Raw genomic sequence first — 23,730 nt, 5'->3', positions numbered from 1 at the left:
ATCACAAAGTAGATAAAAAATGAGTTCAGATATCCTTAGCAACTAGACGATGCTTAGCCCGAGTACTTATTCCTTGAGGATAAGGATTGGGCGTATGTAACAACAGCAATACTTGGATAGCATAAACTTCTAAAAAAGTTGGAATTTCAAATAATCTTATTAGAATATGGTCCATTTCAAAGAAAATAGGTCCAACAGAGCTATAGCTCTATTATGAGATTATGCAGTAGAGTGCATTTTTGGCAAAAGCAGCATCTCAAACCATAATCGTTATCATCGCGATATGCAGTTGAGCTGCCATATGTTATAATCTACAGCGGTCTCGCATCCTACCATAAAGTTGTGCCCTGAAACTATGAACTGTTCTTCTGTCTGCAAATGATGGGTCTGTTGATCACATGGTTAGTCACTAAGATCTATTTCATCGTCTGATCCTCCGATAGCAGACCAGAATGACAGGGCCACTTTTTCTGCATAACTTTTTCTCTCTTCTGGAGCAAGACTTTCAGCTTTTTCTAAAAAAACAACATCTTTGAATATCAGTGTCTACTAATAGCAGGTTAAAAATTGGACCTGCAGTCAGATGGTTGCAATTGAAGTTTCTCAGAGGCAGAGGTGACTATAAGGTTTAGCTAGACATGCCACACTATAATATAACCCTATCTCCTTCAGCTAAGAAAGCTGGTTAAACGGCTCACCTGTGGTACCATTACATAAACATTCGCCGCAGCTCAGAGAGTTAACAGATCCACCCAAAATTGCGCCACAATCAAGTTAAGATATAGTGTTATCATTTCGTCAAAACAAACTGAAGCAGTTTTCTTTTTACTCAGAATTCACAGCATAATATTGCGGTTTATAACTTTTTTATTTTCTGTTTAGGATGGAAAAGAAAAATTGTACACTGCGACATAAACTAAGTTCTGTTAAAAAAATTCTTCAAAATTATTGAGCTGAAGATACCTCTAATAACTATAGCCTACTTCTATACCAGAAAATGGGGGTCTGTCTTTTAACCAAACTTTTTTGCTGTCGGTTGTACTAAAATAGAAAAAAGAACATGGCTTCCATACTTCAAATGCATTCTTTTGAAAATTTTTTTGCTGATTTGAAAAGTCCTCTAAGTTGAAGCTTTATGACAGAAAATCTAGCTTTTACAGCAAAGATGCTGAGTGTACGTCTGCAAACTTCATTCCATCAGAACAAGCAAAACATTCTGTATTGAGAAGGTTAAGGGAACAATGCCGGACATATCCACTTATAAAGGAGTTAAATAAAATCCTAATGTCGCCGATTCGGCTTGAAGCAGATACGCCTAAATCAACAGTGATACATCTATTCATATTTTAAATAAATAAAATATCATTAGTGTAATTAAATCATTAATGTACCATTTTCTTTTGTGCTGTCTCTCCTCCATTACCAGTTTATATAATTACAAATAGCAGTGTATGAACCATATAATAGGCAGCATGTCGACATACAATGCAAGGCATCAAGCTTGTAAAACAAGCATGACATGCAGAATATTTATAAACTTTGATGCTAATAGACATCGAAAACTTTCACCTTTCATAAGATGCAGACTAGAAAAAAGTTTCTCGAAAGACTCCACGCCTGCTTCTCCATCATCATGAAGCATATCTGTTAGTTCCTTCGTATTCATTCCTAATAGTAGCAAACAGAGTAAACCTCTCTCTCCCTACACAAATGCATTATTTACCAGGTGGTGCTCAACTTTATAAAAGCTGACTATACATGCTTGCTAAAAGCTTATCACAGAAGAAAACTAGTATGGTTTACAATTTATATGTGATAATTTGCATGCAGAGGTTATCTACATAGCCAAATGCCTGAAATACCAGGTGTTGCACGGGTAATATAATTATTACCTAATGAATTTGAGTAACTTACCTAGGAAGCTAGATCTTTACTAAAATTTTCATTAAAACAATACCCGTGTTTTGTACCAGCTTAACAATCGTTACGCATACCAGTCAACAGTGCTCGTTAATAACCACAAGCAGGTGCTTTAAGCGCGAGTATTAATGATTTTTAATGATTAATTTAATGACCAATTTAATGATTATTTGACCAATGGAACCTTTGTTTTCCCGTGTAGCTTAATGGTTAAGTTCCGCCACCTCTAAATCTGAAGGTCCTGGAGATCAAATCCAGAGCCAAGCAGATTTTTCATTGCTAAAATGTAATCGCTATAACTGGACACAGGGTTTAATAAAAAAGGAAACACTGATATTTATATACGTATAGCTGTACAACCCCGCATTGCCCGGATAATAAAAAATGTCTTTGGACAGAAAACTGAATTGTATTTAACATATAACAACATTTGCCATTCTAACCTTTAAACTTCCTATCATGAGAAAAGTGTTTTGTGTAGTTGAAATAAATTAAAAGAGCAAATAAAAACAACTGTAAAGGCTTTCAAACTTTGCCAAACAACTTTTAAGCTTCATATCATGGAAAAATGTTTCGTACAGGTCACATAAATTAAAAAAAATAAAACGACTATAAAGGGTTTAGATGTAAAAGTGAAATAATTAGCAAGTAATAGCTAAATTGAGTCTGTTTTGCAATGATTACAATAAGAGATGATTTGGTAATGATACAATTAATAAGAAATGAGAAAACAAAATGAAAATTACGAATATATTGAATTAATAATAACAATTCTTGCATAGAAGTGTGGGTATAAAAAAGCTACTGTTCCACCAGCAGCTATCCATCAAAACTCTAAATACGACGATACTGGTACCTCTCGATACTGGTACAAATGTAAAACTGAGATATCGGACTGTCTTTGTTTGACCGAACAAAAAGAGATAATATAATGGTCCGCGTGAAATGTATTGACCTTCACTGCGATTTAGCAATTGAACCTTACGAAAAGCCAGAATTAGAAGCTCATGAAAACGCAAAAAAGCGTCGAGTTTCATAGAGTTAATACAATATAATTGCCAAATATTAATTTCGAGAAAGTCTATTGTTGATATCGTTTTGCCGAAAACAAATTAGCTCTAATACAGCAATGATGAAAAAACATCGCGTTTCATAAAGCTAAAAAAGTTAATAGAGTTTAAATTAATACGTCATTTTGGTGTGAAAACGGAAAAAAGTTGTAAACGATATGTATTAAGTGTGAGCAATTGTAAGAGCTTCCGTGGTCTCGCCGTTGAAGTGCTGGATTATCACTGCGTTCGCAATCCTCGTGAGTTTGAGTCCAGCAAAATGAAAAATTCTAATTCCAAAATTTTAATAGCTATAGCTAGACATACCAAAAACAGATGACATACTTTAAGAAATATAATTATGTATATATATAGATGTACAACTGATCAACGAGAAATGATTCATAACGAAATATGATAGCCATATATACAATTAGTATATGGTAGTTGCATACAGCCAATAATTAGTACAAAAAAGGGCCTTGATTAAAGTCAAATGGATATAAAAATAAAAGGCAACTAAAGCACTAACAAACTATGTTTCGATGATACGGTTAATCTACCAGTTTGCTGAGCAAGAAAATGCACTGCAAGCAATTCAATTTTCAACATTCTCTACACTCCAGCCGTTTTTATTTTAATTTAAGCGAGACAGGAGTGTGCCGATATGACATCTGGTGAAAAATTGCTTAGCTTTTTTAACAAAATGCCCGCATTAATCCGCATCATGCGAATGTCCAATGAAACACTTATCGCTTATTAACTCAAAGTGCGCGCAACTCCAAATCCCCACCAACCGCGTAATGGAAACACACCGTCGATCCTGGCTAACCTGTCTTCACAATCACATTACCGATTCAAATGTGTAAAACAGCGCAAGTATTAATAACCCTTCTGTGTACCGACAACTTTCATACCAACGCATGTACAAGCTTACCTCCTAAAACTTCATCACTCATAAACCTACCTAACTCGCTGCAGATATCTATCTCACTCTGCTCTTGCCCGGCAGCTGCCTCAGCTTCAACCTTACTTTCATCCATCAATTTCTTCATGTACGGGCTGACTGTGTCTGGTTTGTCTGGAGAACATATTGCATCGTGTAATGTGTATAACATTATGTATAACATATTACATACTGGTATGAGAGCAACACAAGTGGTTTAAAAAACATCAATCCTTTAATAGTCTTTTAACACACTTTAAAAAGTGTGTTAAAATTTACTTTGATATGCTGCCAAATGCACACATGACTAACTTGGGATATCACACCAACGAAACAGTTATGGCCCAATTATATATGACTCAAAGGCAGCCTAAAGGACAAAGTTATTGATCATAACACAGGCTGCCAAGTGTCTGAAAAACAAAGCGTGTGTATCTCAAGTTCGCTGAGGAATGACACAGCTAATCTATTGAAACTAATGAAGTGTTCTACATCAACAAGACATACGATAACAATGAGCCATTACTAAAAAGAACATTAAAGGAAGCAACAATAATGAAATGGCAAGCACAATGATTCCAATCTGCTGTTCAAAGAAAGCAGTGCAGGCCTACAAAGCCGTCGCCATGTGAACATTACACATACATACAGACATGTCAACCATCAGATGCTGAATACCACCCATTACATGTACATACAGACATGTCAACCATCAGATGTTGAATACTACCCATTACATGTACAACCAAACCAAAGATTGCGATCCCTTCTACACACAATTGGTTAGGAATATGGCAAACACTTTTATAAAAATTTCTGGTCATAGAAAGTCACTTATAGTAGAAAAACACTGTTTTTGAAACTTGGTTTTAAAAAAAAATAAAAAACTGAGGAAAATAAAACAGGAAATATATTTTAAAAGAATCCCAAGTTAGGTTAATATAAACTATATTTAGTGTAAATTAGAGTATGTTGCAGCAAATACTTCCCTCCCTCACTCTAGCACTAAACCTACAGATTGATGAAATTTGCAGTCTTGAGTCGTCTGGATGGTAACTAATACTTGCAAGAAAAATATATATCAACAAATGCTCGACCTCCCAAGCGCTATCAAACTATGTTATGATGATTACAAGTGCTCTACGTATCGGTCATTCATGGCACCTTGAAGAGATTTGTATAAACCGAGCATATTACCATCTGACTAACAGAATCAGAGAGATAACATAACTCCTTAGTTTGCAAATAAATTATAAAATAAAAATAAACCAAATCAATTGTTATCCAGACTGAGTTTAATGGATAAAGAGAAAATTTAGCAATTAGTCCAGATGCGGGTGTAGAAGACACGACAAAACAGCCAAACAGGAAATAATAAGTCATGTTGGATTGTTTACAAATAAACACTTGGCATTCACACCTTTCATGACGAGATTGGACCAGGTGTGTGCGTGCATCACTTGAATAATTCTTTGTACACCGTCTACATCAAACTCGTCTAAAAGCATAAAAAGCCAAACATGTAACAGAATTCCGTTTAAGTTTACGTGTAGACAGCAAATACATTACAAAGATCTTAAAAGGAGCACACGACAGGACTAAATACATCGCTAGAGTTGCTATACAAATACCTTCATCGCCACCCTCCGCATCATCAGCTTGCAATTCAATGAGTTCAAACTCATTATCTATGCACCACTGCTGCACCTTGGCCTTTGGTATGACTGCAATAAACAGATACATGGCTCTAGACAGGTTTCCAAAATACACAACTAGTGAATAGAGATGAGGCAAGCTGTAAGTCGCTTCATTGAGTGACTAGCTGGTCGATTGGTAACCATAGCTAATTAATCTACTGAATTTCTGTGAGGTGTTCAAAGAAATAAGCAAAAGACAAACATTATATAACACGATGTACTTTCTAACATTTAACCTAAAAGATATCATTTACTATTGGGTAAATGCTGTTAGTTGGTAATAACATAAGTCCTGTGCTACAAAGAATACTGCTTTGTCAGCAGTCAATGGGAACACATCCATTTGTTTCTTGTGAACAGAAATTCCCAATCTAACTATCTTCTATTTATATACATCTATACACATTTCTCAAAGTTTGTGTATACGTGTCTGTGTTGGTCCAGCTATAGATATTAATATCTTGGAGTTTAAAATTCCGCATCAAAACGGATTTGAACTCACGTAGATTGTAAGCTAAAGTTTTAAATCCAACCACCCTACCACTGAGCTATTATACAAGACATGTAGATCAAAGACATTACCATATACCGTAAAGACATGCTAATTACTTTAGCAGCGCACCCACGCATTACGATGTCCCTATTAAGAAACGTTTTGTTCTTAAGTATATGAAACACGATGCTTCTTCATCTTTTTTTCGTTAGAGCTAATTGGTTCTGCCACACGATATCAACAGTAATTTATCTCGAAATTGAAATTTGGCGATTTGTGTGCTGATTATATACGTTATTAGGAAATATACTTGCTCGCCATTATGAGTTCAGCGTTATCCGCTATTGTAAAATAGGATTCGCAAACGGATAAATGATAAAACTTTAGTCCAAAATTGGAAGTTTACTAAAACACATACTAAAACTTCCTTCAAGTGTGTGTTTAGTATGCTAAAATCATTTAAGTTAGATTCAGCGTTAATGTTACTCTTCTGTCTTGAAGGTAAGAAATTTCCTCGTAGTACATTATAATGTTAAGTTACCTTGCAGATCATAACCACAAAATGCACTAAAGTCATTGTAGGTAACTATAGTTACTAAGGTTAACATATCGTTTTGTTACTATTTTTTTACGATGATGATTTTGATGATTTTTATCAGGAGGTGACTGCATTAGATAATTACTATGGGTTTCTATACCACTCTATATATACATCTATAGCCTACGATATTTTCGTATGCCAACACTGAAACAAACTAAAATCACATATATGTATAACAAATAATTTTTAATTGTAATCATAGCAAAAAAAGATTATATTTAACGATGTAGCCATAGTTCACATTTACATTTAAACAGCTTTACATTTTTATTTTTTCTCTTAATTTATTTCAACGAAACACCTCTCTAAAGTTATGAAATTTAAAAGTTACAGTTGGCTGAAAACCTTTAGTTGTTTTATTTTTTTTCTTAGTTCATTTGAACTGCACAAAAATACTTTTCTCATGATATGAAGTTTAAAAGTTACAATGGTAAATGTTGTATATATATATGTTACATAAAAACAAATTGTCAGTCGAAAGACTTTTTTATTACCAGGGCAACGCCGGGTAGTACGGCTAGTGGACATATAAATCTCAATGTTTGTTTGTCTGTCTAGCTGAGTGTCCAGTTATAACAATAAAGTTTTAAGAATAAAAATCCACTGCGCACTAGATTTGAACCAGGAACCTTCAGTTCTGCAAACAGGTGCACTAAGCCCTATGCCAAGCTGTCCTACTAACTAGACCATAGAATTAGTTTGTGCACAAGCTTATTACACCTGCCAGTTTTTCATGGCTTCACGTTTAACATTTCAGTTAGTGTTATGGGTGAAGACATGTGACCAATAGAAAAACATGTGCCCATACGTGAAGAAAATGCTTAAAACAAGACTAATGCAAGCAGTATAAAGCTTTGGTAGGCACTGCAGCCGGTACTGTGTGGATTACAGTGGACCCTCCTATAACGTAAATTCTAGATAACGTAAAAAAATTATGCAAAGTTTTTGCTTCCTACTCGGTAAAAAATTTCATACAATGTAAACTGTCAAGTAGAGGCAACTTCTCAAATTCGATTCAAATGGTAACGTATCTTGCCACACTTGTGAGAAAAAATGATGCTCGTGTAGCATTATATTTATTATATATAGAACTTCCATGACATTCTATTTTTTCATGATAGATCGTCAGATGTGTCGACAAAACAGAGAATAGGTAGCTGTGCAGATACTGAAAAATACTTAAAAGGCAAATGATTGGTGCGGGTGATTCAGTGTCGGTCTACCAATCTGAACGTCACGAGTTGAGGGTATCGCCGAAAGTTATCTTTCATCCTAACCTTGACGAACAGATAGACGTTACTCTTTTTATAGCAAACTATATTTTTGTTCTGCTTTATTGTAGACTTAAATAATATTTGTTATTAGTTTCACTTTCCAGAATAGACTTTGCTGTCTAAAAAAATGAACAAATCGTTGAAGATGGACGTTGAATATGTGCGTTCCGCATCAACTTATTGTAAAATTACGGCAATCATAATCTATAAAACCAGTGAAATTGATCAGAAAAAGGAGACAACCTGTCAATGCAAACTAATAATATTACAGTTACGATACAGCCAACAAATTAAAAAGATTTTTCTAGTTTTTTTCTTTTTATATCGCTAAAGGGGTGATCTTGGAATGGATTAGGCAATTTACAAGTATTTTCTTGTTCGTATAATGTAAACATTCCTGGAAAGGATTATTTATGTTGTAGGAGCATCTACTGTAGTCAGAAGAAAACATGGCATACAAAAATAAACATAGTACACAGAAATAAACAAAAACCTTCATTTAAAATGAGAATAGTAAATATTGTATATGTTGATTAAAAACCAATTTTCTGTGAAAAAACTTTTTTATTATTCGCGCAACGCCAGGCATTCACCTAGTGATGGAATAAAAATTGACTAATATCACTGCTGCATATGCATGTAGGTAGAAATAAAAAGAATATTACGCACGGAGTAAGCAAACATTCTCGTATTTTAAAAACGATAATAGCATATGCTAAACACCTGTACAATGTAGATTATCCGTTCCTGGAAGGTTTACATTATAGGGATTCTACGTTATGCAAACAGCAAAATACATGTAAATTGCCTAATCCTTTCAAAAAATTTTCTAAACTCACTTCTTTGGCACTTGGAAATAAAAACCTCAACTCAACATTAACTATGGTATAATTGGTGCAGACAACTTCTATTTTTGTCATCATACACTCGCTTTAGGATCCATGCTTATGGTAATTTTATGATAAGTTAAGGAAATGCACACATGCAATGTCAATTTAAATCAATTTTGTCCCTTGTATGCTCCACAGAAAACTCTATAATGAAAAAAAACATGTACATGTCTAAAATAAATTTAAAATAAAATGTAATAGACTAGAAATTCCACGGTCATACAGCCCACGACCAAAGTGATATTGCAAAAAAGAAAGGGTACTGATGGTTGAGAAATGCAATATTAGCAGTCAAATGACACTGCAGTGCAATAGGATAACTGCAATGGTAGCTGTAATGTACTGGGTGTGAGTGTTATTATATACAACAAACAGCAATAATGAAAGAAAAGATTATATGTTTATATCTCTCCTCCTGCAATAGGAGAAATGCAATATTGGCCAATATTAGAAGTAGAATGCACTGATATTATTAGAATAACCAAGATTATTAATATAGTAATAATATAAAACCAATGCACAATTTTGTTTACATTTCAAAACGTCATAGCTAACAATATCAAAAAGTGATATTTATTATATAGATTTTTAGAAAATCTATTTAAAAAAGTGTTTGGTCATGACAAACAGCGATAATGAAAAGAAAAGATTATATGTTTATATATCTCCCCCTGCAATAGGAGAAATGTAATATTAGAAGTAAAATGCACTGATATTATTAGAATAACCAATATTATTAATATAGTAATACAGTAATAATAGAAAACCAATAAACAATTTTGTTTGGATTTAAAACGTCATAGCTAACAATATCAAGAAGTATCAAAAATAATATCCAAACTTAGTAATAGTAATACAGCAATAATAGAAAACCAATGCGCAATTTTGTTTACATTTCAAAACGTCATAGCTAACAATATCAAGAAGTATCAAAAAGAATATCCAAACTTAGTAATAGTAATACAGTAATAATAGAAAACCAATGAACAATTTTGTTTACATTTCAAAACGTCATAGCTAACAATATCAAGAAGTATCAAGAAGAATAACCAAACTTATAATTAAATATCGTAATCTCATAAAAATCGTTAGAAAAAAATATCATCGTCATATCCTTTACTTACACTGCGTTGGACATCAGTTAGAATACCAAAGTACTCAAATGTGTCTGAAATGTCAGTTAATTCGAACTCGGCAAAAATGAAACGATTTCAGTACTCCTACGTTAATCAACGAAACCTTCGACCATGCTATAGACTGGTGAAAAGTGCACGTTACTTTTTCGTGAAATGCGCACGATGTAATCGTTCTATTCTTTGTTGCTCGACGTTTCAACTTCCGGTCTTAACTTTTATAAAAGTGAGGCTTGACAAGTTTTAATAACGATTTTCGCCCAAATAAATCTGTTTATTTGTGTATAATCCGATTAGATGAGTAAGTTTTAAGATAATAACGACGATTTACAAAGACTTGGTAACATATTTAAATAGGTTTGTATGTGTTTTGTATTGCTATTACACTTTACTGACTCTACAAAACGATGGTTAAATTTGTTGATGAAATTTTAATTCAAAGGTTCGTCTTATTGTTGATGAATAATTTTCGGGAGTTGTGCGCACATGTGCATTTATCATAAATCTCCCAACCAATCGCTTCGCTCTGTTTGGTCGTGGGATAAATAATGTTGTTTGCTCTCTGAAGTGTGGCAAGAGATAAAATACTATGTTCAAGAATAACTGAAACTGTCATTATTCAAATTACATTTGAGAACTTCCACCAACTTGACGCTTTACGTTACATGGAATTTCTTATGTAATATGAAGCAAACCTTTACAGTATTTACCAAAGCAGCTTTCAATTAATGAACTTCGGTATATGCGCAAAAATGATAGTGCAATGCAGTTAAATACTCAAAGTATATCAAGATCACTTATAGACAATTTTTGATTAAAGTCAATACTTCAGTTTACGAGAGAAAAAGGAGTTTTTGTCTTCTCAATGAGAAGCAACTCTGCGTAATCTAATCCGATTCTGTTCCGTCTATTCACAAAGTGGCAGAATGTGGCAGAACATGGCAAAAGTACCACCAAGCTGGTAAAGAAAGCTCAAGAGCACAAGTTGTCTTAATTGAACTCCAATTCTGAGATTTTAACATTGAAACAAACTTACGATCACTTTCTGTGCAAGAATTGCATACCAGCATTTTAACATAAGGTTCTAATTCTGAAAGATAAGATAGCCATGAAGTTACACTTGTCCAGCTGTCCACCTAAAATTAGACAACATGAATGAACTAGCACAAAGATATATAAAAAAGTAAAATAATTAAATCTTATATTCAACCAGACAACAGGCCTGGAAATGAAGCGTAAGAGTATTTGCATAACTCCAAAACCAAAAAGATGTATTACCAGCTGTAAAAAATGAGACCTCTTCATTTTGCTTGCTTGCCAAAATGGGATAATTTCATATTTAAAAAAGAAAAAGTCTAATATACATGTATATCAACTAGGAAATCAGTACTTTGCTTATAATTGGTAACCTACTGCAAGAGGTTGACAAAAAATAAAAAGGAGGAACTTACAAAGCACTGCATTTTTCATTCCATAATAGCTTTACAAAACATTTTGAAATATCCAGTTCGACTGTGAATATTAAACTTGTGTATGTTAACGCAATGATTTAGGCTCGCTGCGTTCAACTTTACCGTAACAGAGATGTAATTAATCTATACGATTACCTCATTAGGATCAAATACAAGTATGACTACTTCTAGATCGTCTGCAAACTGTTGGCTTCCTAGAACCGGTCGGTTGGTCTTGCAAAGTTTCACAGTACATGTGTAATATTTTGTTTCAAAGTTCCAAGTAAATCCTAATATGTCTTCAACAATTGTGTCATATTCGGGCAAGTTGTGCTTCTTAGTAACATCTAACAAAAACCATAAATACATGCATTAAGCAATAATATAAACCTAATTTCGTTACGTGGTGTAATGAAAATGCGTCAGTAATTTGTTCAAGCTGTTCAATGCTGACATTTTTAAGATCATCCACTTGGTTTTTGCAAACCTTTTAAAAGTTGTTCTTGATCTATTCCCTGGCACGCACCACAATGGGCAAATAGACAACATGGTTCTCTATTGATTTCTGCCATCTGGTATCAAATTATTATCGTTCAATAGCGGATGGCTTACTACTAAAGCTCACCCCAGTTTCCGGTTGTGTGGGTTCTTGCGAATGTTACCTCGAAAAAGCAAAGAGCTGGGAAATTTGATTTCAAATACAAAACAACGGTACAGTACAGCTAATTGCGCTGACACTTGATGCGTGGTGGTGATACGTGTTGCTTATGAGACAGCACAACCAAATCTTGATCCGAAATGATCAAGTTAGTGAAATACTTACGATGGCGTGAATTATCTGATAACGACGAATAGGAACACACGCAAATCGTAATATCAGTTCATATATAATTAGATAATATAATTTAAGCAACAAAAATATTAATTGTCGATTGAATCTATGCACTACTGTTATGTGAAAATATATGTACCTGGCGCTTCCACCAAAAATGCAATGTGTGTTTGGGGAGAAACTATGTTATACACAATTCATCCGAACTCACACATACATCAGTGTTGCATATCTTTTGTCATCTAATTCTATTATCTTTATGATTGCTTTGTGCACTGTTGCTTAGCTTGTGTGAACTAATTTGATAGCTGCTGGTTTAGGTACTAGTGAAAGAAAGCTAGTGTGAGCAATACTGATATTTACTAGAAAAAGTTACTTCTTTATTCTATAAGTCAAACAATTAAAATACACAACTAACAAAACTCTCAAACAATAATATTAATGTCAAAAAATTAAAATAGCCAATACACGTTACACCCTCACTTGAAAGGTCATCCATGTTATTCACTCAGTTCTTTATGGCTGCGAGTCTCGACATTCAAACGAGAGCCATGACAGTCCGTATGTAGAGAGGCTCACCAGTTAAATTAGTAGGAGTCTCAGCGGTGAAGGAGAAGATGCTCAGACGATGACAGAAGAGGAGGTTTTGCGGCTGGAGGGCAAACAGAGCTTTAGCAGGCAGAGAGAAAAGTGGCTCTGAAGCCACAAGGGAAAGAGGCAGAATCATTGAAGTTGCTCTCATTCATAGATGTCTCTGTTAGCCTGTGAGAAGGCGTTTAGGTGCTCAGGTTCTCTTCTTTATGTTGTAGAGGGTTGGTATTTAAAAAACTTGTCTAGAGTACGACATGGAATTGTACTGATTGGAAAAGATGACTCACTTCTGTTATTTTGGTCGGGTCTGGTAGAGGTTGGTAGAGCTCTGTATATAGCATCCGCCTCTAATTTTCTTTGGTGTTTGTCCGGTCTTTTTCATTCATCACTTCCTTTTTGGTATCTGGTTTTGCTGATGTCTCTATAAGACAGTAGGTCTTATTAGTTTTTGCTTTTGCAGTAGCTTGGGGGGTACTTTTACTCTGTATTGATAGTTAATTGGGTATGTCAGTTTTATTCCATGGTATGGAAATAGGGAGTATATCTAGTCAACATTCATAAATGCCACATCTTACTAGTTAAACCTAAAAAATGTTTGGTAGCTGTGACATACAGAAACCATGACAAATTTCAGTGAAACTAGAGTGTTTTTCAGAGCATTATTTAGTTTATAAGACAAATAAAAATCTGCTGCTGTCTAGTGAACTCTGCTCTGCACCCAGTGCTATTTTAATAGGTGCTATTTTAACACATCATTGTATGCTATCATTGTATCACAGCCATGCATTGTATGCTTTTAGATATGCATAAGAATTGCTGGGTTCAGTATTATACATTCACAAAACGTTGATGTCATTCCTTTACAAATTTAGTTTATATTAAGTAACAATCCGATAGGATTTTGCAGTCATTTTTGAAATAAAAAAATTGTAAAAACAACTGTTTTATGAGCTTTTAAAAGTATAGTTTGATCTGGTAAATTGGTTATTGTTAATAAATTACATTAGTATTTATTTAATTAAATTACAAAGTATTTCTATAAATTCTATTGAGCAAATACTTAGCTGTAATAGTGAAATGTTTCAGTTTCTCACATGCTGCCTGAGCATAGTACAGCAGCTTTTGCGACGAAAGCCAACAAATGTAACAAAATCTTCTGATTTATATCCGTCACTGTCTCGACACAGTGTCCAGCTCTTAATTTTTCTTTACTTTTAGCTACTGCTTAGAGAAGATTCTAGCTTCAGCAAGCTCTTGTTCCAGTGATCTTTCAATAAGTTTTTTAAAATTTTAAAGTCTTTAAATAACCTTTAAATACATAATTACTGTATAAAAGTACATTTAAGTGTACGATGGTGTGGTATTTGACGCAGCATGATTCTGTGCGTTTTTAAAAGTAGGAGTGGATGAAAATGTTTAAATATAATTCTTTATTGCCTTCTGTGTTACAACTTTCAGTTTTTGATTAGCTAGAAAGTATTACAAGAAATGGGCTTGTAAAACAAAAAACTTAATCCATATTGTTGAGCAAATAACTTATGTTCTCCGTGTGGTTGTTTCGCGAATATTTTCATGCTTCAGTCGATTTATCTGACAAAAGGTATTTAGAAAATTTAATTATAATATTCAGTTCTAATGCTCGATGTAAAAACACCGAGTTGGTGATACCAGACCCATAATACAAGTTGTTATTGATAATTCGAAAATATCATCTATCCAATGAGCATGAAATGTATTGTTTTGGTTTGCTATGAATCCTGTTGCTTCGCGATTAGTTGTCAAAGAACTATTTGAGAAAAAACATGTACTAACAACATGACGAAAAAAACCTCCATCAGCCAAATGTCGAAAATGTCATATATATTATTTCAGTAGACCCTTTATGCGATGTCAGCGCTGCTCACTTCACAGCGATTAGCTATACCGATGAGGGTGGCTGAAATAGGTGACTCTATACTGTCTATCCTCGCGGATGCAGAACTGGTGAGTATATCTTATGTAACTGGATGCTTCATAATTACTGTTAGCGTCAATATATTCTGCAGAGAAGAGTTGCACCTAACCATCTGGACTAATAATGAAAACATTCGTGCTAGGGAAACATCTGGTTGCTTCATTTTTACTTAGCTTCCTGTTATTATCAAAGTATGGTATTTGTTTATGAGACCTGCGGTTGCATCAAATTGTCAGACAGCTTTCCGTACTGTAATTCAACAGAACGTATTCAGCAGTAATAATTTGCCGTTTTCCTTTTTTGAAGTTTTAAAATGAAACCAATGTTTTTTGATTGGCTAGCCATTACTTACTACTGTTATAAAGCTGTTCTTGATTGTAATAAGCAAAGAATAAGTTGGGATATTATCAAAACACTGTTCATTTGCAAAGGATGAGATTTCTTGAAGGTAGTCTGAATGGGAAAACTGGAATTTTATGCCAGACTTTAATTTGGCCATCTACCATACTTACTGTAACTCCCATATTCAGGGTTGGCACGATTTAAATCAAACGATTTAAATCAGGCGATTTTTATTCGATTTAAATCACGCGAAAAAAATCACGATTTTTGTCAAAAAAGGATTTTTTTTCAAAAAAATAGTCTACCACTAGTGTAGTAGATTTAGTCTTGCAATAAGCAACCTGTTTTGTACTGCTTTTAACTGGATAGTATAAACTCATTGACCAAACATTCATTTACTTAAGAATTTAATTAAATAGGAACCTTTAGGGAGTGAGAGTTTACAGAGGCTTGCAGTCTTGAACTGCATGCTGCAGCGCTAATGCATCAGATTATCAATTATTGTCAATTATTATCAATTATTATCAATTATCAGTTTCTTTTCGCAGAATAAAATGTAATTCTTTACATAAATTTGTGTTAGCATTCTCGTTGCAAGATACTAAAACAGTTATTGGTACAAAAATTTGTAAAAATCGATTTAAATCACAAAAAATCTGGTTTTTTGCAAAAAATCATTGATTTTTTCCAACCCTGCCCATATTAATACTTTTAGATTGGCATTGGAATCTTCAAGCCACACTGGTTTCAGAGAAGCTGAATTATATTATCGACTGGAATGATGGGAACATTTATCAAGCCGGTAAAACTCTGCTACAACTTGCTTTATTTTGTTAGCTATCGTGTAATCAGATTTACGTTAGTTCTAGCTTTTTCAAAGGATTCATATAAAAGGTTCAGAATGTTCAGAGAGGATACCATTCTGCTAGGAGTTAGCTGAATGAACAGTAGCTCTCACCGTCTGCTAAGGTAAGCTTTGATCAGTTTATTGTAATTCACAGCTGGCATTTTATTTATCGCAGAGACGCTAGTTCATCATCTGCACATGATTTTAAACAACGTTATTTATAATTTGCATATGCCGAAATTTCATGTGTTTCGTTGTGTTGAAATACACAATGGGAATATAGCGAGCATACTTTGAGAAGGTAACCACTTGGTGCAAATTATGTTCAGTTGTAACTCCTGATAAACCTTCTGAATAGGCAAATTAAACTGTTGCTGCAACTTCTGACATATCTAAAATCTTTCTGAATAATCCAAGTACATGTTTGTGCCTGTCAAACAGCCCATAACCTAAGGATTATGATGTTGTATCATTTATGCATGGCTAAAAATTGGCTAAATGAATACACATGAAATTGTGGTACTTCTGGGTGTAGTGGCAATCAGTTATTTGCTAAGTTAAACATGCATTTGTTTTCATCTGTTACGATAAGTTGTTTTGTGTTATTCCAAGTTGCTCTAGCTTTAAAAAGTACAGATTGCTCTACATGTTTTGTTCGAGAGTCAATGGCTTCAGCAAAGTTGCTTGCTCTATGAATTGTACTGCGTTGGGTCAGGTATTAGGGTAACTCCCATCTATGGTATGCTGTTTCAGCCAGCAGCAATCACGCCTAACAAAAGAAAACTGCAGGTATGAACAGCTCGATGACTCGTGAGACAGCGGCGGGAGATGCTTCCAGCTGCGAGTTCATGTGTTCGATCTGTAAAGACTATTTGAAGGAACCCGTAAAGACTTCCTGCAATCATGTGTATGTATTCGTTGTTTTGCATTTGACCTTTTGGTAATGAGATTATCAGTGCGATTTTATGCTTTGAATGGTTTCGGTGTCGGCTTTTTCTTCAAATCGTAGAAACAGTAAAATTTGAACGCATTCGACTGAATTTTGCTCCGAATTTGTGTGAAGGCATTCACTGTGAGAGTACTATTTGATATGATAGAAACCCTCACTGCTGATGGATCCTAATCAATAATACTCTGCTAAACCCTCCCCAGTGGAGGTAAAAAAATATCAGCTCACAACCATGCGGGTCTTTGTTACGAAAACATTTACCGCTACTCTACTATTGGTCATGCTTGACTTTTGCCCTGGCCTTAGCATTTGAGGTTGATGAAATATTACCCTTTCAGAGCTAGTAATTTTACGTGTGAATTGAAATGTGATCGTGACATAAAATCAAGTTTAACAAGTTCTGTTTCGAGGGAATATATCACAAACCTTGGAAAGATCTATATAGTCTAGTGTAGGGTGTGAATTTGTATAGAGGTCAACTTTCAATCCATTCATAGCATGGAAGCCCTGTGTTAATGAACTTACAATAGAGGCTTGATTTAAAATTCTATAAAAGCCACTAAATACATGTACTTAGCATATTTAAAGTGTATTCAATCAGTCTTGACCAAAGTTTTTTCAAAAAAAGATGCATTGAACCGCTAATCATCTCATTTACGTTTCTTCTATCATTTTGGCTATAGATTGGCTTTGAATTTTAAAGAAATTCTGGAAGTTTTTGACCCAAATTAAAAATAATGGTTTCAATTGATGTATAGTCATATTCTAGCAACAAGATATGGGTTTGCGCAAAATATATTATGGATGCATGCATTTATGAAACCAGTTTATTAGAAACAAGTGAAGGTTACCAAAATATCTCTCAATTTTATTTAGTCCTAAGGCTACATACTAATAGTTTATTAAAACTTGAAAAAATCTGCAACTCTGAATCGTGGAAATGGTAGGGTACGTAATCGTCTACTCCGAACCCAATCCGAAGCGTGGAAAGCTGGGAATGCTCGTTTCCTTTTTTAAATATCATATTAGCCATATTTGGTAAGGTGTAGTGTAGACTGAAATTTTTTTCTGACTGACTTTCTGGTTGCATTTCTTCAACTGGGAAAACATTGGTTTAATAGAACTGATTCAAGTTCTACTTGAGGTCGACAAGAAGACGGTTTAAAGGTAATTAGAAGAAACATGATGGTGTAGGCCCACCAACACCATTTCTTTAAACCAAGTACCTTAAGAAACTTCAGTTCACTACAAATATATATAATTATATATATTATCTTATTGGCAAGCATATCATTTCAAACAGTAACATTTTTCAAATTATGCCGTGCAACAATCATACAACAAAAAAGGGCAATATTGCACCAGTAAAATCAAGTAAATAGTATGTTTTCAAATAACAAATGGTGTTTAAAAATGTATCTCTCTGCTTAGACAATAAATATTAGGTGGAAGATGGTTAAAGCAGCTAGCAAGGATACTTGAAAATAATTGTTAGATGTTGTGGGCAATTTTTTCATATCACATAAGATGAAATGAGTTTAAAAAGTGTAACTATCGTGTAAAAACAAACACAAACCATGAAAAAACTTTAATCCTTAATTTATGCAAAATAAAAATTTAGATTATGGAAAGAAAGAAGATGCAAAAATTTGGAAAGATTATTCGTTGACAAAATTCTCATTTTTCTATTTTAGGTTTTGCAAAGTCTGTCTTCTCACATCTCTCAATGTTTCACTAAACTGTCCGTGTTGTCGGACACAAGTGCTACATTACGAAGTCGCTGAAGCGATGGAGGAGAGCATGATTTCAACATTGTTGACATGTGATAGGTGTCAAGGACAGGTAAGTATCAATAGGTATCGGCAGCAGTTGTGCGCTGTCAATGAGCTGTAGTATGTAGTAGAGCATGGAGACTTCAAAAAATATTTCTATTTGGTATAATCTTACATTTGTTGCAGTTTAGAGCTGTTGATGGAAGAGATCATGATGACGTGTGTGTGGATGCATATGTTTCGAGGCCTGTAGCTAGAAATCCTGACGTGGTGTAAGTGTCTCTTAGAGCTGTTCGTTTTTCCTAAGCGGTTGCTACAAGTTCATAATGGGAAATGGCTTCTTACTCATTCTACCATTTATTAATAACGTTTTAACCAAACTCGATTAATTCTGGTAAATGTGGTTAACTGGCCTTAGTAGTTGCGAGCGTGGACACGGTAGTTGTCTTCCCTTTTATTCTAAATGTATTTGAGATATCTGCCTCTCGATGCCATATTTACCAATGTTTGAGAGACTTGCACGAGTATTTTATAAACCAAAACAAAATGGAAATAGGACTTTGAACTGAATCTGTTTTATAATGTGAGTTCAGAACTTAAAAAAAAAAAACATTAATGTATGGTCATGATAGTCTATTCCTGAGTTCTTAAAACATCTGCCCCATTTTTTAGTCTAGATTTTTATTTCAGTTAAATTCTTCCGCTTTCTTAGTGTATGCACAAAATTGATAGCGTATCCGACAAGCCTTTAGGGGTGGGTTTTGACATTTTCTCTTGTCGATAGCTGTATGCCCCAAACTGTGTTAATCTTTGTGTCAGCGTGACTGAAACTTCCTGTTGTAGTCGGGCTCTATTGACATCATTCTACCCGTTACTGTTTCAGGACAGGTTCAAACACGCATCTGTTTTCTTGCGCCTATTGTGGGGCGAGGAACTTCTCCAGGGAAGGTCTTTTGGCACACTGCAATGCCAACCATAAACATGCGCCGAGCCACAAACTGGTAAGGCTCATAACTTCTGTCCTTAGCAGTTACTCTGCTAACAATCTGTATCATGGTTCATACAGCCATCTTTCTGCTCTAGTATAGACGCCTCTTGCCAGTAATCGGTCTGGCGCTAAGGCTTGTTTACCAACATAGATATAGTCCAATCATTAGTCACTTGGTGTTACGTATGCGCGGCACTGTAGGGCAAAGTTTGTTTGCTAGATGATCGTGATATCTGTTCAGATTTAAAAAGGCTCATATTGCACATGGTGATATATAAGCTAAATCTGTGTTTTTGGCTGGCTTGTTATGCTTATGATATACTATATCATTTCGAAAAGTGTCATACTAATAATAATGCTAAGGTCGAACAAAATATATCTTAGCTGAGGGTATTAAATGACCAGCAGAGTAATTAACAGTGCAAGCTGAGAATTCTGTGATATACATCTAGTTATTAGAGTTATCATTGCAGGTTTGTACAAATTATGTCGCGTATTCACCCATTGCAGGTTTGTACAATTTGTATCATGTATCCGCCCATTGCAGGTTTGTACAATTTGTATCATGTATCCACCTATTGCAGGTTTGTACAATTTGTGTAATGTATCCACCTATTGCAGGTTTGTACAATTTGTGTCGCGTATCCTTGGGGAGAATCGGACAAGACTAGCATTCATCTGCTGCGTCATATGAACTTGCGTCATCAGTTTGATTATGACTGGTTTGTGGTGAGTACAGTTGGTCTTTGGGAGAGACACTCCCAGGGCTATGATATAGCAAGAGGATCTGACAAATATACCGGTAGTTATGGTAGTCACATTCTTAATCATTGTTGATATCCAAAGCAGTGCTAAAACCCAGTTACTAGAATGCATTATTGTACTTTAGTTGTTATCTATAGTTGGAATTACATAGAAAAGAACTCTCTACATTTATCAATAGGAGGATGTTAAATTGCAGTAACTGAGATTTAGTTATATAATTTCAATGGGAGGAGGATGCTTTCTGCATGTTAGAGAACCTGATGAAATGTAGTTAGCAATATGAGCTCTTTAAAAAAATTCTAACTCAGGAAGTTTTTTGTTCAGATAAGCCAAATATAATGATATGTATCTATGGGGATGTATCTCTATGGGTATATCTATGGGTGTCAGTGGTGGTGTGTATCACTATCGATATATCTATGGGTGTCAGTGGTGGTAATGCGTATTTTTGAATATATCTATGGGTGTCAGCGGCGGTGTGTATATCTATGGGTGTCAGCGGCGGTGTGTATATCTATGGGTGTCAGCGGCGGTGCGTATATCTATGGGTGTCAGCGGCGGTGCGTATATCTATGGGTGTTAGCGGCGGTGCGTATATCTATGGGTGTTAGCGGCGGTGCGTATATCTATGGGTGTTAGCGGCGGTGCGTATATCTATGGGTGTTAGCGGCGGTGCGTATATCTATGGGTGTTAGCGGCGGTGCGTATATCTATGGGTGTTAGCGGCGGTGCGTATATCTATGGGTGTTAGCGGCGGTGCGTATACCTATGGGTGTTAGCGGCGGTGCGTATACCTATGGGTGTTAGCGGCGGTGCGTATACCTATGGGTATTTCTATTAACGTACGTGATGTGGATGGATGAAGCTAGATTCTTCTGTCTCCACTGATGAGAATAACTCTAGTTCGTGGCTCTATTAATAGAGTTGCTATGTATTGACTTTAGAATTTGGAAGAAGATGAAGAGGACTCTCTGCAGGCTGCTCTGGAAGCTTCTATCGCTGAGAATACTATTCATGCGTAGCTGTAAACACATTTACCACTCGTAAATTCTGCAGTCTCAATGTTAGCGAGAGTTATAGATGTATATAATTACCATATATAGTTGATGAAATAAATTATGCTATAAATTGGAGCTGTGTTATAAATTCATTGGTTATACAAGAGTATTAGAACTTGACCCTCCCCCCCTTGCAGCATTACTTCTGCAGCTGCTATTGTTTCAGCGCTCCTTCCTTGTGTATTCCTCACTGTAGTTGTCTGTTCATAGTCTAGTAATGGCTTCATGAAAGACTGAACATAGCTAAACTGGCCATCTTTAGTTGAATTCATAAGAGGTGTGTTCCCATCAGAGTCCTTTTGTTTGAAATATTCCAGTAAATGTTTTTGTGGTACTTTCTGTAGCAAGTCAATCTCGTTAAGCATGTCTGGTTCTGAAACTGTTTGGTGAAGTATAGGGTCATCTTAAGCCATCCTTTGACTCAAGATTGCACAGCATTCCATAAGCAATGTATGGTTTAGGATGGCCTTGAAGGCATTATGGCTGGAACTGAAAATAGCTTCACCAAAAGCGTTCCAGTCCTTGAAGGTTGTTTAAGCAAAGTATCTGATACGGGTTGAGTTTCTTTGCTGGCAATATGTAAAACTTTCTAAAAGCTTTATTTTAGTACTAAAGCAAAAGAAAACATCTGTAAAAACTCACGCAATAAAAAGGCATAGCAAATAGATGGCATAGCAACTCACTATTGTAGAAATAACACAACTGGTTTAAATGACACCTTGACCCCGGTAACCAAACAGGTTAGAATATACATCAATCATGCCACCCTGTGTGTACTATTGTCAATATCACTGCTTATAAGCTCAAATAATAAACACGAGCATATGTCCAGTTCAGTATTGATAAATGTGGATTTGCGTGAATTTCTTGCGGGTTTCTTACCAAGTTTAAAAATGTGCAAGTAAGCATTTTCCAGAAACACCACGGAAATCGTATTAAAACTAGCTAAAGAAATATCTGAATCAAAAAGGGATGCCAACATAAGACTTAAATTTTGTGCCATGACAAAGATCACTTGAAATTTTACATCATGAAATGCTGTTTGTAGGGTAACTATTACGCGTAGCTTAAAATACTCACCAACTGAATGATTTTTAAAACTAAAAGCTAAAATCCAATAATCCAAACTTAAAATACGCACCAACTGAATGATTTTAAAACTAGAAAGCTAAAATCCAAACTTAAAATACGCACTAACTGAATGAGTTTTAAAACTAGAAAGCTAAAATCCAATAATCCAAACTTAAAATACGCACCAACTGAATGATTTTAAAACTAGAAAGCTAAAATCCAATAATCCAAACTGAAAATATGCACCAACTGAATGATTTTTAAAACTAAAAGCTAAAATCCAATAATCCAAACTTAAAACACGCACCAACTGAATGATTTTTAAAACTAGAAAGCTAAAATCCAATAATCCAAACTGAAAATATGCACCAACTGAATGATTTTTAAAACTAAAAGCTAAAATCCAATAATCCAAACTTAAAATACGCACCAGCTGAATGATTTTTAAAACTAAAAGCTAAAATCCAATAATCCAAACTTAAAATACGCACCAACTGAATTATTTTTAAAACTAAAAGCTAAAATCCAATAATCCAAACTTAAAATACGTACTAACTGAATAATTTTCAAAACTAGAAACTAAAATACAATCAACCAAACTAATCTGCTCTAGTGAAGGTATAGAGACCTGGTTAGTACCATTCAGAGATAAGTTGAAAGTGGCCAGAACTTGTTTTAGGTAAAAAATGATGGGAGATTCAATAGAATTATCTGCTACTGGGCATGAATTTATAGACGAAAACCATTAGATTAATAGGTCAAGGTAAAACTTGGTCTTTCTACAAAACCTGAGTATCCAGAATGCGAGAGATTTGAGAGAAGTTTGTAGTGCTCACTAATAAGTTATTTTCCTAGACACCATCTTTTTCCACAGGAGTCGCAGTCTCTGTTTTCATGGTATTGGACAGAACTCTAGTTCCCATCTACGGTGTCTTGATTAGTAGCTCAGTCCTACAATAAATAACTGCTGTTAAAACTGACTTCAGTTAAACTGATTTTTCATAAAGTTATCTGTAGAAACTAACACTTCTTTGAAAAACACTTGGAAAGCTTTGAAGCATTAAGAGTTGTCTATTCAATTTTGTCAGATAATTTCGTGTCGTTCTC

At 34.7% G+C, this 23,730-nt stretch overlaps 2 protein-coding genes across 5 annotated transcripts; one reads left to right on the top strand and one right to left on the bottom strand.

The window, feature by feature from the left end:
* Window positions 1–20: 20 nt before the first annotated feature.
* Window positions 21–12,079, bottom strand: LOC137393554 (alpha- and gamma-adaptin-binding protein p34-like). Of its 2 annotated transcripts, none has more exons than XM_068080154.1 (8): window positions 11,942–12,079; window positions 11,611–11,801; window positions 11,040–11,139; window positions 5,547–5,639; window positions 5,336–5,413; window positions 3,937–4,050; window positions 1,570–1,668; window positions 21–515 (listed from the first exon to the last, which is right to left on the bottom strand). In XM_068080154.1, exons 1-8 carry the CDS (start codon window positions 12,024–12,026, stop codon window positions 403–405), a joined length of 873 nt encoding a protein of 290 aa, XP_067936255.1. In that variant the 5' UTR covers window positions 12,027–12,079; the 3' UTR covers window positions 21–402. The 2 variants fall into 2 exon arrangements, with proteins under 2 accessions (XP_067936255.1, XP_067936256.1); XM_068080155.1 differs by having other exon boundaries at window positions 5,559–5,639.
* Window positions 12,080–13,093: 1,014 nt separating this feature from the next.
* LOC137394852 (E3 ubiquitin-protein ligase RNF166-like) lies at window positions 13,094–21,550 on the top strand. 3 transcript variants are annotated; one of them, XM_068081618.1, is made up of 9 exons: window positions 13,094–13,177; window positions 14,750–14,860; window positions 15,889–15,975; window positions 16,774–16,927; window positions 18,664–18,811; window positions 18,928–19,013; window positions 19,625–19,742; window positions 20,351–20,458; window positions 21,439–21,550. In XM_068081618.1, exons 4-9 carry the CDS (start codon window positions 16,812–16,814, stop codon window positions 21,514–21,516), a joined length of 654 nt encoding a protein of 217 aa, XP_067937719.1. In that variant the 5' UTR covers window positions 13,094–13,177; window positions 14,750–14,860; window positions 15,889–15,975; window positions 16,774–16,811; the 3' UTR covers window positions 21,517–21,550. The 3 variants fall into 3 exon arrangements, with proteins under 3 accessions (XP_067937719.1, XP_067937720.1, XP_067937721.1); XM_068081619.1 differs by lacking the exon at window positions 13,094–13,177 and having other exon boundaries at window positions 14,736–14,860; XM_068081620.1 differs by lacking the exons at window positions 13,094–13,177; window positions 14,750–14,860; window positions 15,889–15,975 and adding an exon at window positions 16,100–16,142.
* Window positions 21,551–23,730: the final 2,180 nt, after the last annotated feature.

Source organism: Watersipora subatra, chromosome 4, assembly GCF_963576615.1.
Source record: "Watersipora subatra chromosome 4, tzWatSuba1.1, whole genome shotgun sequence".
NCBI classification, from domain to species: Eukaryota; Metazoa; Bryozoa; class Gymnolaemata; order Cheilostomatida; family Watersiporidae; genus Watersipora; species Watersipora subatra.
Note: the sequence above shows the minus strand (reverse complement) of the source record. Positions and strands in the feature narration are given on the sequence as shown.

Excerpts from the sequence above, each read along its gene's own strand:
- LOC137394852 (XM_068081618.1), top strand. The coding sequence starts at position 16,812 with ATGAACAGCTCGATGACTCGTGAGACAGCGGCGGGAGATGCTTCCAGC. Across the intron at positions 18,812-18,927 it reads GTGATAGGTGTCAAGGACAG|TTTAGAGCTGTTGATGGAAG; the intron begins GTAAGTATCAAT and ends CATTTGTTGCAG. Across the intron at positions 19,743-20,350 it reads ATGCGCCGAGCCACAAACTG|GTTTGTACAATTTGTGTCGC; the intron begins GTAAGGCTCATA and ends CACCTATTGCAG.
- LOC137393554 (XM_068080154.1), bottom strand. The coding sequence starts at position 12,026 with ATGGCAGAAATCAATAGAGAACCATGTTGTCTATTTGCCCATTGTGGT. Across the intron at positions 11,802-11,941 it reads TCAAGAACAACTTTTAAAAG|ATGTTACTAAGAAGCACAAC; the intron begins GTTTGCAAAAAC and ends GGTTTTTGTTAG. Across the intron at positions 4,051-5,335 it reads GTCCAATCTCGTCATGAAAG|ACAAACCAGACACAGTCAGC; the intron begins GTGTGAATGCCA and ends TATGTTCTCCAG.